Source organism: Nothobranchius furzeri, chromosome 7, assembly GCF_043380555.1.
Source record: "Nothobranchius furzeri strain GRZ-AD chromosome 7, NfurGRZ-RIMD1, whole genome shotgun sequence".
In the NCBI taxonomy this organism is placed as follows: domain Eukaryota; kingdom Metazoa; phylum Chordata; class Actinopteri; order Cyprinodontiformes; family Nothobranchiidae; genus Nothobranchius; species Nothobranchius furzeri.
The window spans coordinates 79478719-79494727 of NC_091747.1; the positions used below are offsets into that span (position 1 = coordinate 79478719).

General features: G+C 41.7%; 1 protein-coding gene across 3 annotated transcripts in view; it reads right to left on the reverse strand.

Moving 5' to 3' along the window:
• Positions 1 to 16009, reverse strand: part of pds5a (PDS5 cohesin associated factor A) — a 35711-nt gene that overhangs the window by 16386 nt on the left and 3316 nt on the right. For all 3 annotated transcript variants that reach the window (XM_070553836.1, XM_070553837.1, XM_070553838.1), the window contains exon 3: positions 1419 to 1622. In XM_070553836.1, coding sequence (XP_070409937.1) covers positions 1419 to 1622 — 204 coding nt within the window. The remainder of the gene's footprint in view (positions 1 to 1418; positions 1623 to 16009) is intronic.

The following is a 16009-nucleotide window of genomic DNA, read 5'->3' on the forward strand; positions in this document are numbered from 1 at the left end:
CATGACAGAATCCCAGGATGTCTACTATAACAGTTACAAGCAAAAACTAGCATGTGGTTGGTTGTTTTTAAAGGGACTTTACAGAGTTTTGAATTTTTATGCTCGCGATTGCCCCCTCAGGCCAAAAGTGTAACGGCAGCTTCAATAGGAGGCTTGTGCACGAGGCGCGCATGCTGTACGTGCACACTCCTTAACGAAAATAACAGCTGGGACAGTCCCTTGTGTGTGTGTGTGTGTGTGTGTGTGTGTGTGTGTGTGTGTGTGTGTGTGTGTGTGTGTGTGTGTGTGTGTGTGTGTGTGTGTGGCCCAGAGGACAGAGGACAGGAGAACACGCAGCTAATTAATTAAATAATTTGGTTCTGTACCTTTCTCTTCAGCACAGCCGACAAAGCAGGGTATCTGCAGGTTTAAGGGAGCCAAATTTAAGACTTTTTAAGACCTTTTTTAAGGCCACTTTGACCAAATGTAAGCTATTTATTTTAATTAAATTTAAGCTATAATTTCCAGCTATTGGCTGGAAACGGTGCTAACCACGTCGTGAACGTGGGATTAGCCATCCAGTTACCATTAATGTTGCACTTCCCACTAGCATGCTCATCTAAAAATAGCCCCCTTTCACAACCAACTGAATGTGTACGGTTCCGCTTACGCCAATATACACAAAAAATGCCAAACTAAGTAGAAATTCATGAACATTTTATAGAAATAAAAGAATATTGTTTATTGGGTCTTTGGTAATTTAAGACCTTTGGAAACTATTTAAGGATTATTTGTCATTTTTAAGGATTTTTTTTTGGAAAAGCAAATTTAAGACTTTTTAAGACTTTTTAAGGACCTGCAGATACCCTGCAAAGGTTTATGATGGGTCAGTCCTCCTGCATGCTCAGATCATTCCCTTCCCTTGCTCGAAAAATTGTTCCAAAATGAATTCTGTGAATTCAATGCCGTTCGGCGAGTCTCAAATAAACATTTGGGCATCTTACTGTAAAAAAATATACCATTAATGTAAAAAAGAAACTCTAAAACAACCATGTTCACATCCAGAATCAAACCCAGATCTTCTGCACGAAAGCCCGAAGTATTACTAGGCGAGTTAAGCCACCAGTGGTGTCTTCTGTACCTGTAACATTTATATCCTTGATCGCAGCTGAAACAATGTTCAAAGAACGGTTCGGAGGGCTATGCCTGAGCGTGAACGTGCATGAAGCAGCCTGCTCGACCCGAGCATCTCTCTTTTTCTGTGATTTTACAGAAAAACAGGCAATCACAGTAAAAATGCCAGGGCTCATTCTACAGGACCAGGGCATTGCAGGAGAATGTATGAAGAAGACATTTATTATTTCTATACATGCATGTGACACTTCCATAATGCCTCTTTAAATACTGTTGTCTACAAGACACAGCTCCAAGCTTCCAACCTTTAGTTTATCGTGGGAGGTGTAGGGGGCCTCAGGAGCATAGATCCTGAAGATGTCAGCCAGACAGCAGGCCACCAGTAGCCGCACGTCTTTGTTGGGGTTTCTTAGGAAGAACTCAGAGGCTAGATGGAGCGCCAGGCCGAGATACTGCTGCTTCTCTTCTTCAGAGTCTTGATCCATGTCCATGTAGGTCTTCACCACCATCTGTTGAACACATTTAAAAGGGTGGTCAAATGTCTGTGCTTCTCCCCATGTCACTTATCAGGATTACTGCACTTATATAGAACCGTTACTATAACAGCCGCTCTGAACGCAGTACAACATGATGCCAGGTAATCTATAGTGATTCGCCAGGAAGCCCTCATAATCTCACTTCTCAATGTAAAATACCAATTCAATCTGTAAATAAATAAAACAACCAACCACGTAACAGGAAGCCATTTTTGCATATTTTATTTTTACTGTAACAAGACTGTGACAGTGGTGTGTTTATTTTTCCAAAGTAAATTAAAATATCATTAGTGACAGAACTGTTCTAAAATCAGGGTATCTGCAGGTTTAAGGGAGCCAAATTTAAGACTTTTTAAGACCTTTTTTAAGGCCACTTTGACCAAATTTAAGCTACTTTTTTAAATTAAATTTCTGCAATAATTTCCAGCTATTGCCTGGAACCGGTACTAACCACGTCGGGAACGTATGATTAGCCATCCATTAAACTTGCACTTCCCCATGGCACAAGCTCGCACTAGCTTAACCAGCTAATGTGCTCATCTAAAAATAGCCCCCTTTCACAACCACCTGAATGTGTACGGTTCTGCTTACGCCAACATCGTACACAAAAATGCTGAACACTAACTAGAAATTCACAAAAATTTCATAGAAATAAAATAATCTAGTTTATTGGATCTTTGGTAATTTAAGACCTTTGGAAACTGTATTTAAGGATTATTTGTCATTTTTAAGGATTTTCAAGGCCTTAAATTTGGAAAAGTAAATTTAAGACTTTTTAAGACTTTTCAAGGACCCGCGGATACCCTGTAAAATACAAAAACCTCAAGTATCCAAACAAAAACGTGTCAGTATGCATTTAGTAAAACTACACAGGTCTCATGAGAAAGCTGCAGCTATCAGACTGGAGGCTAAAGTACCATCAGGAGCAGCCAGCAGCACTGCACTGTAACCATATCAAACCTTTTATTCCAGCTGGATTTTTTTTCTTGTAAAACAACTTTGTGTTGCAACACAAAGGAGGAGCCAGTTGAGGTGGCTCAGGCATGTAGTAAGGACACCTCCCTGATGAGGTTTCCAGGCACGTCAAACCAGGACCTAAACGAAGACCCAGGACATGCTAGAGGGACTATTGGGCCATTCCCATCTGTACCGGGTCGGCCCGGGCCGGGTAGCGTAGGTTGTTTACATATCTGGGTGGCCTGGTATTTTTCCGGGCCAACCGAGGCTCATTCTCAGCCCTCTTCTCGAGGGGGTCTGCTTCAGGCCGACCAGGGCCAACACACCCACTGCTGACAGCAAATTCACACCTTCCATTAGAGCAAGCCTCTGATTGGTGGGTAGAATCAGCCCACATGGGCTTAAGACAAGGATGTGTGGAATCAACCGGGCCAGGCTGGGGCCGACTGGGGCTACCCGGCCCGGGCCTAAGTCTCTTGGCTGGCCAAGGAATGCCTTAGGATTCCCCCGGAGGAGCTGGCCCAAGTGGCTGGGGAGGGAAGTCTGGGCCTCTCTGCTTAAGCTGCTGCCCCTCCGACACGACCCTGGATAAGCAGCCAAAAATGGATGGATGGAAATGGATGGAACACCAGGCAGACTGATGCCATAGACCAGAGTATAAAGTGAAAAAGGTTCAAAGGTGACAAGCATCAAATAAGGCCAAGTCGTGCCAGGAGCATTAGTTCAGACGTTCCCCACAGCTCTGCTGAAGCACTTTGCTCGGTTTACATTTTATGTACAAGGTCTGCTTTTCCCAACTGTTTCATACAAAACCAACATCTCTTAAAGTTAGGATAAGTTGGAGTTTTCATTTTGAGCAAAATACGAACACTTATGTCAAGAGGTGATGTTCACAGACAAGTTATCAAATGTTTGCTTGGTGGACAAGTGATAAAACATCATACTTCAAGCCGCCACTTCCTCTGTGCACTAGTGAGTGCACAAGAGTTGAAGCACAAGCTGAAAACAGTCGGGCAGCCAGTTGGAGTGGGGGAAGGGCAAAACAGACCCTACATACTGCAGAGCAGCACGCTCAGTCCACGCACACGTTTACAGTTCTTAGATGAAGAAAGCTTCCAGTACACAGACTACTGTGTGGGTCTCATCAGCCAGACACAGCCTGCATCTCTAAAGCCTGAATATTTAGTGAATGTGGACAAAACCAGCAAGAAATACAAACATGGCCTAAAATCCAGACCTTGTTAAAGCCATAACTTTGCCTAGTAGCTTATGCAAGCGGCTCTAATAAGTGCAACTTTAGAAGGCTTTGCCAACTATGAGTGGAGACAAAACGTAATTTCGCGTGCGCGCGCACACACACACACACACACAAACACACACACACACACACACACACACACACACACACACACACACACACACACACACGCACACCCGCACACGCACACACGCACACACACACACACCTCGTCCTTTGTCTGTTTGAACCCAATGACAACACTAAACATCAGTTAGAAGAGAAACATATAAAGGAAGTGTTAAATAGTTTTTCCCTCGCCTCCACTGTGAGCATTGCTCTCTCAACGTGGGCAGCATCTCCTGCCATTGTGGGAAGCTGTGATGACACCATGGCAGATCTCTTCAGAATGGTCTCAGCTCATGTGAAACTAAACCAGATATTTGACATCTTTACAGAATGAGCTGGACAGCTGTGTGTTTCAGAACTCTCCTTTGACCAGCAGTTAAATTAAAAAACTGTGTTTACATGCAACTGTATTATATCATCAAACATTCTGGCACGTAGTCATGCAGTCCATTAGCCCAGAAATCTAGACAAACCATAGCAGTAGCTAAAGATTTTACTCTGCATGTTGGTCTAGCCATGCTCCCTTGTAGCCTCAGGTCTAAAGAAATGTTTTGTGGGTTTTGCACCAGAGCTGCAAAAGAGAAAAACTACAAAGATGGTGTCTGCTTTGGACCATTTAGATTTGGGCTTTACTTTGTGACATGAGCAGATAGAGGTACTTCTTCTTTGATGGTGTATGGCAAACTGCACTGTTGACTGATTTCCATGGCGATGAATAAGCCACGTTGTTTGTTGCTGTGCAGGGGCGGCGTTAGGCCCGGCTACTTGGGCTGAAGCCCCGGATGTTTCATAGAAAGCCCCGGATCTAAATCGCGGAAGTAACATGCCTTACCAAAGTCCAACAGAGAGGGAGCAGCTGGCAGTAGTTTGTATACAGCCTGCCTGAGCCTCCACCACTGAAGAAGAAGCCCTTCAGCAGCTGGCTTCTTCTACAGTCTCTGCCTGAAACGCATGAGTGAAGATGGACATAAGAACGTTTTTTAGACCAAAAGTACAACGACAGAACCCCAGCTTTGATGAGACTGGTGCTGACTCAGGTTTGTGAGTCTTATTTGAAAATATTTGTTGTGCTGCTGGTTTGCCTAAAGTTAGCTTACTATCAGGTAAAGTTGTTGGAGAAAGAAAGGGAATATTTACTATCTTCTCACACTAAACACTAACAGGAACAATACTCTGCCCTGAAAATGCTTAACATGTAGCTTCAGATTAAAAATTATGTGGTACAAGACACATATATATATATGATGTTGACTAGTGCGTGTCACGTGTGTGTGTGTGCGCGCGTGTGTTAAGCCCCGGATGTTCTTCAGTCCTTAATCCGTCCCTGTTGCTGTGATTGGTCCTAGGGCTGACCAATTGCGTGAGGAGATGTTTGATAGACAACCATAGATTCCCCCCTACAACTGAGTTCTGGTTTGTCAGGCAATCCACTTCACCAGATTTGTAAGAGGAGTTAGTGTTGCTTTTGGAGACTGAGACATGATGCACACAGCATCCTACTTGCCGTGGACTCCTCTCCCATCTAATATGTTTAAGGCAGACTGCCAGTCCTCCTCGCACTGCCACTGCAGCTCCAACTGGTCCTTGCTGTAGTCAGAAGATGTTTACCCCACTGCATAATTGCGCATGCGGGAAAGCGTCGCTGGCCGATTCTACCCACACCAATAGGAGGTTCCTACCAGTAGCAAGATGTGAAAGTGAAATAACTTCAGTCGGCCAATCAGTCCACAGGTGGCTGTATCTAGTCGGCTAAGCATGAAATGGACCACAGAGAAACAGGGACAAAAACGCGGCTGTCTCCGTACAGGCAGCACATGAACAACACCAATATAAATGCAATGACCACAGTCTAAATGGGCCTGTCGTAGGGCGGAATCTACGGCTGTCTTACCAACTGTCAAAGCACACAACTGGACAGCGCCAGGATCAGAGTGACAAACAACTGGACATTTTCATCACAATGAAAATCAGCTAAAGGGGCAGTCCTTACCGAAGAAGAAAATGCATCCCTTTATTAAATAAAGAACTTAAGTACTTCCATCTGCTCACGTCGCAAATAAAAGTTCAAGTCTAAATCGTTCAAAGTTGATGCCAAAGCAAACAAGTCTGGGTTCTCTAGAATAAATGACTGACTTGTGGATAAAACGTTCTCACACTTTTGTGTCACGGGGTAGAAGTTTATAGGGATGTTTATGATACGCAAACACCTCACCTAGGACTGGCTGACAAAAGTGTTTTCCCTACATGGGAGACCCCCCCACCCCCCACCCCCGGATTGGCTAACAACAACACAACTCTACCACTGATTCTGCTTGCTCTGCAACATTATCTTCACAAATAACACAAGCCTGAATGAGTCCTGCTATGTTGTGGAGTTACTAATGATAATGGTTAGCTTCTACTAGTCGCGACGTTCTCTGCCGTTTTCTAGACGCTAAGGCAACAACAGCCTTACCTGTCGCGAGTCAAGATGGGTGACTCCATGAATGTTAAGTGAGAGTGTGATGTAGAGCTGTCAGGCTTTTCAAATCCTAGAGTTTTACCATTGTGTAAGACATGTCCCTGTTATTTAAGATCATCTGTTGAACTTTCTCTACAAAACAAGAAATATACCAAAGCTCAATAATCCAATGAAGTAAAAGAGTTTAACATCTAAGGAAGCAAATAAACTAATTAGTAGGGGTGTCCCATTCCAATATTGATATCAGCCCCAAAACAATGAACGGGCTGGCTCCATCAAACCTGAGCGACCTTATTCAACCAAACGTCCCGTCCAGGGCGCTTAGGTCAGCTGATCTAAATCTGTTAGCCACACACAGGTCTCGGCTCAAAACCAAGGGTGCCAGAACTTTCTCTGTAGTGGCTCCTACCCTGTGGAACAGCCTGCCCCTGGATGTAAGGACAGCTGATACACTGGCCACTTTTAAAGCATATTTGAAAACACATCTGTATTCTTTGGCATTTTAGACTGGATATTTTATAATCAAGTGACCCAGGTTTTTCTTATGTCTTTTTTTTAATCTGTGATAACTTATTTTAGACTTGTGTTTCTTTGTCATCTTTTAAATTTAATTTGATTTGTTTTTATCATTATTACTGTTGTGCAGCACTTTGGGGTAACAATGTTGCCATTCAAATTATGATCGGATTATATCAGACTGCATCAAAAATCTCTGATGTTAGCCGTACGTTCCACTTTAAATTCCATTCCAGCATTTCTATCCAGCATCACCCAGATCCAGCATGCAAAACCCTGATCAGAATAGTGTGAGCTAGCTAAGTAGCAAGGAACAATGTCAGCCATGCGGCTGTATTGTTCGTAAAAGTCCAAAAAAGACAGTTTGGCTCAGTGCAGCACTTGTCATGCACATGTTTCCCATGGTGGAACAGAACCGGGGAAGATTCATCGTGCATTAGAAGCAGGATCACAAAACATTGCATGAAGATTTTTCCAGTGTGTGAAATAGAAACTTTAGACACTCAACTTGTAGCAGTGGGTCAGTGAACAATATTGTGTATTTTTCCTCATGTTCCTAACCATTACAATCTGACGGCATTACGATCTGAGAGTGCTCGTCTTCTGGTGATTCCAAGGACACGATTAATGCGCAGAGGTGATCGTGCATTTTCAGCAGTGGCTCCCAGACTGCTGAACCAGCTTCCGCTTTTTATTAAACAAGCTTCCTCAGTTGATCGTTTAAGATTCTTGTAACCCTCCCACTGTCCTAAAGGGTGTGACCCCACGAGGAATGTTGACCATTGAGAAGCGTTGATGGTTTATCCCTTGGGCCCACGTGGCAGGGGTGAGGAGTGAGCACCACCTCACCCCTGCCACGTGGACCTCAAGGGACAAACCATCAATCCTGCTCAATGGTCAACTTTCCTTGCGGGGGTCACCCATAAAGACAGTGGGAGGGACTCCCGGGTTGGCAGCGACACAGGATGGTTGATTGAGCTTGAGCTCCTGAGGGTAGAGCAGCATTTCCCCCTAAAATTCAAACAAATCTTGATTGTGTCTACATTTTCCATGGACAGTATGCCAGGGGATTGTAAGAAGAAAACGAAGACAATGCAAGAACCAAAGAAACAGATATATCAAGCACGGGATGAAGAGCACGACGGCAAGGAGAAGGGCAACAGCGGTGGTGAACAAGCGGCTACTGCTGGTACTTTGCTTGAACAACTAAAATTACTAAGCCAACAAACCACCGACTTAAGGTCCGAACTGAAGTCCGACCTGGGCTCATTCAAGGACGAATTTAATAAAACCATGAAAGAGATTGACACGCTCAAACAAGACATCAATCAGCGGCTCACACAAGCTACGCTAACCATGCAGGATCAAGGTAAAAAACTGAAGGAGGCAGAAACACGAGTAGATGCTCTCACTTAGACAATGACTCACTTAGACAGTCATTAGCAGAACAAAAGGAAATGATTGACAAAATAAATGACCTGGAGTCAAGAGCAAGGTGAAACAACATGCTTATTTATGGAGTCCCAGGGGGAGAGGAGGGGGACGCTACGACAGTTTGTTGAGAATCTGATCCGAAATGAGAGACTTGTCAAAGAGGGGACAGACATTCAAATACAGCGAGCTCACCGATCTCTCGGGCCATAGCCTCCCCCGATACGCCTCCTCGATCTATAGTTGTCAACTTTCTTCAGTTTAAAATAAATGAAAAAGTGCTTAGAAATGCTTGGTGGAAGAAAATATCTGTTCAGAATAGGCCTCTGAGCTTCGACCATGATTACACGACAGTGGTGATGCAACAACGCTGAGCCTATAAGGAGGTGAAGAGCACGCTAAAGGAGAAAGGCATCCGCTTCCAGTCCCCTTTTACGAAGCTGCAGGTCCACTGGGAGTTGGGTCCTCAGATCTACCAAAGCCCGAGTGAAGCAGCTTGAGACCTGAAGTGTCGGGGCATGGAGGTGGCGGAGCCCCAGGAATGCGAAGGAATCAACACTACAGCTCTACTGGATCAGCTGGATGGCACGTCACCATGGCAACATGTCGCCCGGCGACACAACGAGGGAACGGCCAAGCGCGTGCGTGAACGGCTCCAGGAATTTCAACATAACAAGGTCTGACCTGCTGACTTAACAATAGGTACTCGTTAGCCCTTTATTGGGCACACAAGGAGTATCAGTGCTTAAGTAAATCTATTCTGTCCTGTGTTTAAATTATCGCATCACATCTGTAATAACTCAATAGCTCTACTGTTAGGTAAGCACCTGAACTGAACTGGGATGAGTGAAATCCAAAGAGGGGTATTCGCTAGTTCCGGGAGGGGGCCCTCATTGGGGATGAGGACTGTTACAGGATGATAGATTGTGAAATTGGGGTCGCTGATGTTTCAGATCACAATGCAATTGTTTTGACTATTCAGGTAGATAGCCCTAAAAAGAATACAGTGTGGCGTCTTAATGTTGGCATTCTTAATAATGATAAAATAATCAAGGATATTGAACAGGAAATTGACACCTTCGTAGAAGAGAATGACAACGGTGAAGTTGACCCACTAATTCTGTGGAATTCTTTGAAAGCTGTATTGCGAGGAAACCTTATAGCAAAAACTGCACACCTCAAAAAGACCAGATTGGAAAAATATAATGACCTGACAAAGACTTTAAAGGATTATGAACTAAAGTTTAGAGAGAAAAAGGACTGCAGTTAAAAATAAAAGAAGTGAGAGATGAAATAGAGGAACTGTTGGGACAAGAGGTAGAAAAAAAAGCTAGGTATGTAAAACAACAGTATTATGAAAATGGTCCCAAATCTATAAAACTGCTGGCACGAAGGTTGCGTAGACAACAGGTACATACCGCCATTCACAAAATTAAAAACCCTATCACACAGAAGATAGTAACTAAACCAAAAGATATAGAATACATTTTTATAGAATACTACAAAAAACTTTAATTCAAGTTCAATTCAATTCAAGTGTATTTATATAGCGCCAAATCACGACAAGAGTCGTCTGAAGGCACTTCACATAATAAACATTCCAATTCAGGTCAGTTCATTAAGGACAACACTACTAACGAACAATTAGTTAAAGATTTGTTACGCTCATTGGATTTACCCAGTATTGGTGAAGTACAGAACAAAACAATCACAAAACAAATCACAATGGACGAAATAAATAACACAATTGACAGATTGAAGACAAATAAGGCTCCGGGTAGTGATGTTTTTCCTGCAGAATGGTACTGGACTTTGAGATAGACTAAACCCGCTTTTGTTAAATTCTTTTAATTGGACTATTAAGGAAGGTCAGATACCACCCTCTTGGAAGGAAGCTATTATTTCCTTGATACCTAAGGAAAATAAAGATAAAGACTGTGTAAATTTCAGGCCAATATCAATTTTGAACATAGATTACAAAATATACACCTCAATTATTGCAAAGCAACTAGAAACCTTTATAACAGCTCTAATTGACGAGGACCAGTGTGGGTTTATACCAGGAAGACAAACACAGGACAATATTAGAAGAAATATCCACATACTACATAAAATTAATAGAGATAAAATTAGTTGAGCCTTGATAAGCCTTGACGCTGAAATGGCATTTGATAGAGTAGATTGGGGGTTTCTCTATCAAACTTTGCAAAGATTCAGATTTAATGAAGATGCAGTCAAGACCATTAAGGCATTGCATCAGCACCCCACTGCTAGAATTAAGGTGAATGGCTCTTTGTCAGATCGTTTAGAGCTAAATAAAGGCACAAGGCAGGGATGTTGTTTAAGTCCCACGCTTTTTGCGCTGTATATCGAGCCAGTGGCGCAGGCAATTCGACAAGAGGAAGGGTTGAAAGGGATTGTAATAGGTGGAAATGAACACAAAATTGACTTGTTCGCGGACAATGTTATGTTATACCTCAGTGAGTTGGATACATCTCTTCCTAGACTTTTGAATTCATTAGAAATATTCAATCTTTATTCAGGTTACAAAATGAACATGGCAAAATCACAAATTATCCACTTCAACTATACACCGGGAGAGGAAATTAGAAATAGATTAAATATAAATTGGAAAACAGAAGTAATAAAATACTTGGGGATTAATTTAACTAAAAAAAACAGAATTATTATATGCGGCTAACTATAATCTAGTTAATGATAACTTACGAAAGGATCTGGAGAGATGGTCCACCTACCCATTTGATTTTGCTAGTAAAATAAGTGTGGTAAAAATGAACATAGTAAGTAAGTAAGTAAGTAAGTAAAAGTTTATTTATATAGCGACTTTCACATATAAATCACAAAGCGCTGTACAACCAGATAAAGATCAGTGCAAATACCTCTAACCAATAAAAACATCAGAAAAACAATAGCAGTGATAAAATAGAAAATAAAATCATGAGTATAAACAAAGTGAAGGTGTGAACCCGAACAAAGCCATCTTTTTGAACATTTAGGGAGGGAACGCCTGGATGAAAAGGTGAGTTTTTAGATGATTTTTAAAGACCTCTACAGTGTTAGAGAGACGGAGATTTGAAGGTAGACTGTTCCAAAGTCTGGGTGCAATAGTCTGAAAGGCCCTGCCCCCTTTGGTTTTCAGTCTGGTTCAAGGAACAGCCAGGAGGTTTTCAGATGTGGATCTAAGGTTCCGAGAGGTGGTGTGTGGGGATAAAAGCTCAGATAGGTAGCTTGGAGCCTGGTTGTTAAGAGCTCTATAGGTCAGGACTAAAACTTTAAACTGTATTCTATATTCTACCGGGAGCCAGTGGAGGGACTGTAAAACTGGAGTGATGTGAGCTCGTCTGCTGGATTTGGTTAGGAGTCTGGCTGCTGCATTTTGGATGGCTTGAAGGCGTGAGAGGGAGGTTTTGCTGAGACCAGTAAAAAGAGCGTTACAGTAGTCTAAGCGTGAATACACAAAGGCATGGATTATTTTTTCCAGATCTGCAGTAGAAACCAGTTTACGGACTTTTGAATTGTTTCTCAGTTGAAAGAAACAAGACCGGGAGATGGTTTTGACGTGCGAGTCTAAACTTAAAGCTGGATCAAAAATAACTCCTAGGTTTCTAATGTTGGCCTTGGCTGATGGGCAAAAAGAGGCAATTTCTTGCTCGATTTTTGGCTGAAGTTCCGGGGGTGCAGCGATCAGGGTCTCTGTCTTGTTAGCATTGAGGACAAGAAAGTTGCTGGACAGCCAGTTACTGATCTGGGTCAGGCAGAGTACAAGGGTGGTCATAAAGGACATATAGAGCTGAATATCATCAGGGTAGATGTGGTAGGAGATGTCTGGGAAAGACTGAATGATGCCAGCTAGGGGAAGAATATAGAATGCCAATAGCAGAGGTGGAAAGTAACGAATTACATTTACTCACGTTACTGTAATTGAGTAGCTTTTTTGTATATTTATACTTTTTAAGTCATTTTTAAAAGCTGTACTTTTACTTTTACTTGAGTAAGTTTTTAAAAAAGAATTGTAATTCGCTACATTTTAAATGATATCCGTTACTGAGTAAAAATAAATTATAGGCTTAATAAATTAAAAATATTACGTGTAGCAGCGTCGGAACGTAAATCACCTGCATGAGCGCCACGTCTAAACCTTTGGGGGTGTGTGGGTGTACACTTTTGCTCAAAGACATCAGATCAGTCGATCAACTCGCTGTTTACCTCCTCTCTCCTCCCTCTCCTGTGGGTTGGATCCCGCACCTTCGCGCACCGGTGTGACGTCGTCAGAATTCTGCTTGGTTCGGTCGCCGGACTCGGTTCCGTGTTTGAATTGTGTTTCTCTACCGCTCCGCACGGAAGCGGCAAAATAATGTTTAGCGCTCCTAACAAGCGGATTCTCAGTGCTTTGCTCATAAAACAGAAGACCTGCAGGCCTCTGTGAGTTAAAACATCCTGATACTGTTCAGGTGTAAACATTGTGCTCCATCCCTGTTTGAACTCAGAAGATGCTTCTTGATGCCACAGATATGTGATGATTTAGCTTGTTTCTTTATTTTACTCCAGAATAAGAGATTAATGATTACAAAAGCAGTTCAATGTAGTTAAATTATTCATTCAAATGATTCTGACATGCTGCAGTGTGTGCATGTGTGCGCGTGCTTGCGTGTGCATGTGCGCGCGCACGTGTATGTGACATAGGACTGCATGAGACAGCGTGGTTTCATCAAATCCGTGCATCTTATATCTTGGCTGCAGTAATGGCTCAGGAAAATAACATATATCATAAATAATGACTTCTTAATAGTGTTTACGATAATGTTTTATCTTATCTTTGGTCTGGGAGGTGTAACTTATCATGATACAAGCCTTTTAAAACATGTTAAAGTGCTACAAGATGAGATAAATGCATGAATTTAAAGTTCATGTTTGGAGACCAACCTTCACAGTTTGGAGGCTCACGCTGGTGAGGAGACACCATTAGTTCTAGTAACACCTGGAAGGATTCCAGTTGGATGATTGTAGGATTATTTAGGAGGATTGGAATGAACAAACTGGTTTCAGTGGTGAAGGGTTAAATGAGTGAGTGAACCCACTACCAAGGATGAACTCTGCTAACTTTAAAAATCAGCTGCTCTAAATAAGCATGAAGGTCAGAGAGGAGCTCTAGGATGGACATGGATAAAGGAACTGTAATGTAGAGGTAAAGTAGGGCAGGGCCAACGTTAGCAGCTGTCATACGGTCCATCTGAAATGTTGGTGGAATGCTGGATCTCAGATTCAACACCTTGTTTTCAAAAAAGTGAAGAAATCTGTTACAGTCATCAGCTGAAGATAGCTGAGCCTGATGCGGAGGAGAAGACACGATGCTGGAGATGGTATCAAACAAGGCCATTGTTTATTTCAATCTCTTCCAGTCGAAGTCCCAGCCCAACAATTTGTAGTGTGGAACAAAATGGTATCCAGATTCATATAGGGTGGGGGTGGGGGGTGGGGGTGTAGTACAAGGGCCAGAATATGATTTTCTACACTTCAGTTGTCTAAAGACAAAGGTGGAACGTCTGTGCCAAATTTAAAACCCTATTTCCAAGCTGCACAACTTAGACCCTTATGCTGTTGGTGTGACCGTACTTATGTAGCACTGCGGAAAGACATTGAGATCTATGTCCCAGGCTATAATATTCAAGCTGCACTGGGGGAGGAGGGTTTGACCAAATCACTTAGAGATAAATTAGATCCTGTCACTATATTCTCTTTAGAATCATGGTACACGCTGGTCAAACAACTAAAACTGAAAAATTGTCAAAAACTGCTAAAGTGGACTGCCCAGGATGAGGGGTTTTAGCCAGGGTTTTACGACTCTGTTTTTTAAGACTGGATGAGGAATGGTTTAACAACCTTCTGTGTGGCTACTAAAAATAATATGATACGAACTTTCCAGGACCTGAAAGACAAATTTGATTGGAAAAATCAGGATCTCTTTAGATATCTTCAATTGAGAGACTATTTCAACAAGGAGATTAAAGGGGCAGCCTCTGAAGAGCTTAACCCAGTTGTTGAAACAATATGTCGATCTTACAATCAAAAGAACACCAAGAATATCTCAAAATTATATAACAGCCTGATGAATAACTTAAAGACTACATCCCTCTGTGTTAAAGCAAAATGGGAAAGAGAACTAAATGTTGTAATAACAGAAGAGGAATGGTACCAAATCTGCAGTATATCACGGACATCTACAAACTATGTGCTGGCGTGAATTTAACTGGAACTGTATCATTAGGTTTTTCATCACTCCACATGTGAAGAGCACACAGCTCCAAATAAAACAGTCGTGTTGGAGACGATGTGGCAGCTTTGATGCTCATCACACCCATATTTTCTGGACTTGTCCCACTATTCAATCGTTTTGGACTCATGTTGAAACCACAATACAAAAGATCCTGGGATACAACGTGCCAAGAGAAGCTACTGTACTATTTTTGGGAAACATAACTAAATGGGTACGGAGTGAGGACCATTACCTTGTAAAGATTTTGTTAACTGCTGCAAAGAAGACCATAACAAGACTTTGGCTCAAGCCCACAGCACTGGACCAACTCCAATGGATGACAACTGTACGAGTCATATCACAGATGTGAAAACTTACATATATTTTAAGGTTAAGAGGAGTACGATAATAAATGGAAAATGTGGATTTGTTTTATGGGTGCAGTAAGTGACAAGTGTATTGATAACTTTTGTATGTATACTTATGACTGATACATGTATTTGTGGTAATGAGAATAACCTCCTTCATCTCCTCTGACCAGGTTCTCTTTCGTTCTGTTTTTTTTTTGTTTTTGTTTTTTTTTGTTGAAAAACTGCATTAAAATAAAAGTTAGAAAAAAAGACAGCGAGAGGGTTAAAGTCTCATTTATATTCTCTAGCTTTTACTTCAAAGTGATTTAGCATTTTTAATGTTTTGTACTATTATATTGTGTTGTTATATGTGCAGCGCTTTGGTCAATAAGAATTGTGTAAATGTGCTATTGAAATAAAGTTGAGTTGAGCACCCTCAGCTGTTCACATTTATGCAACCAAAGGTTAACAAAAATTGGTCAGTTTATTACTGTTGCTGGCTTTTGTTTTCTGCTTGAGTAATATGACTTGATCAAGCCTTTTATACATTCCACACTATGAAATAGGAAAAAGTATGTATGATTTGTGCTGATATATCAGATTAATATTGTTCAATACTGAAGGCTGCAATATTGGTATCATATCGGAAGTGAAAAAAGTTGTATTTGGGACATCACTTAATTATGCTAAAATTCACCTTTTAAACATAAAAATGATACTTTTTACACATTCTATTTATACAGTATGGAACATGTTATTCAAACATTTAATTTAAACATTCTTGTTCATTCATCACATATGATTACTGTAAGCTCATGAGTTGTAAAAGTCATGGAGTCTTCCCTTATTCAGAGTGAAGAATGTTGACGTCTGACGTTCACACAGTGAGTGCAAGAACCTTGGATGAGAATGTTTGTTTGAATGTTTTGTCTTCATGGTATGTAAACAAGCACTGCAGAACCTTCTGGGTTTGGAAGGCCAAATAGAAAGTGGATTTATTTCTGT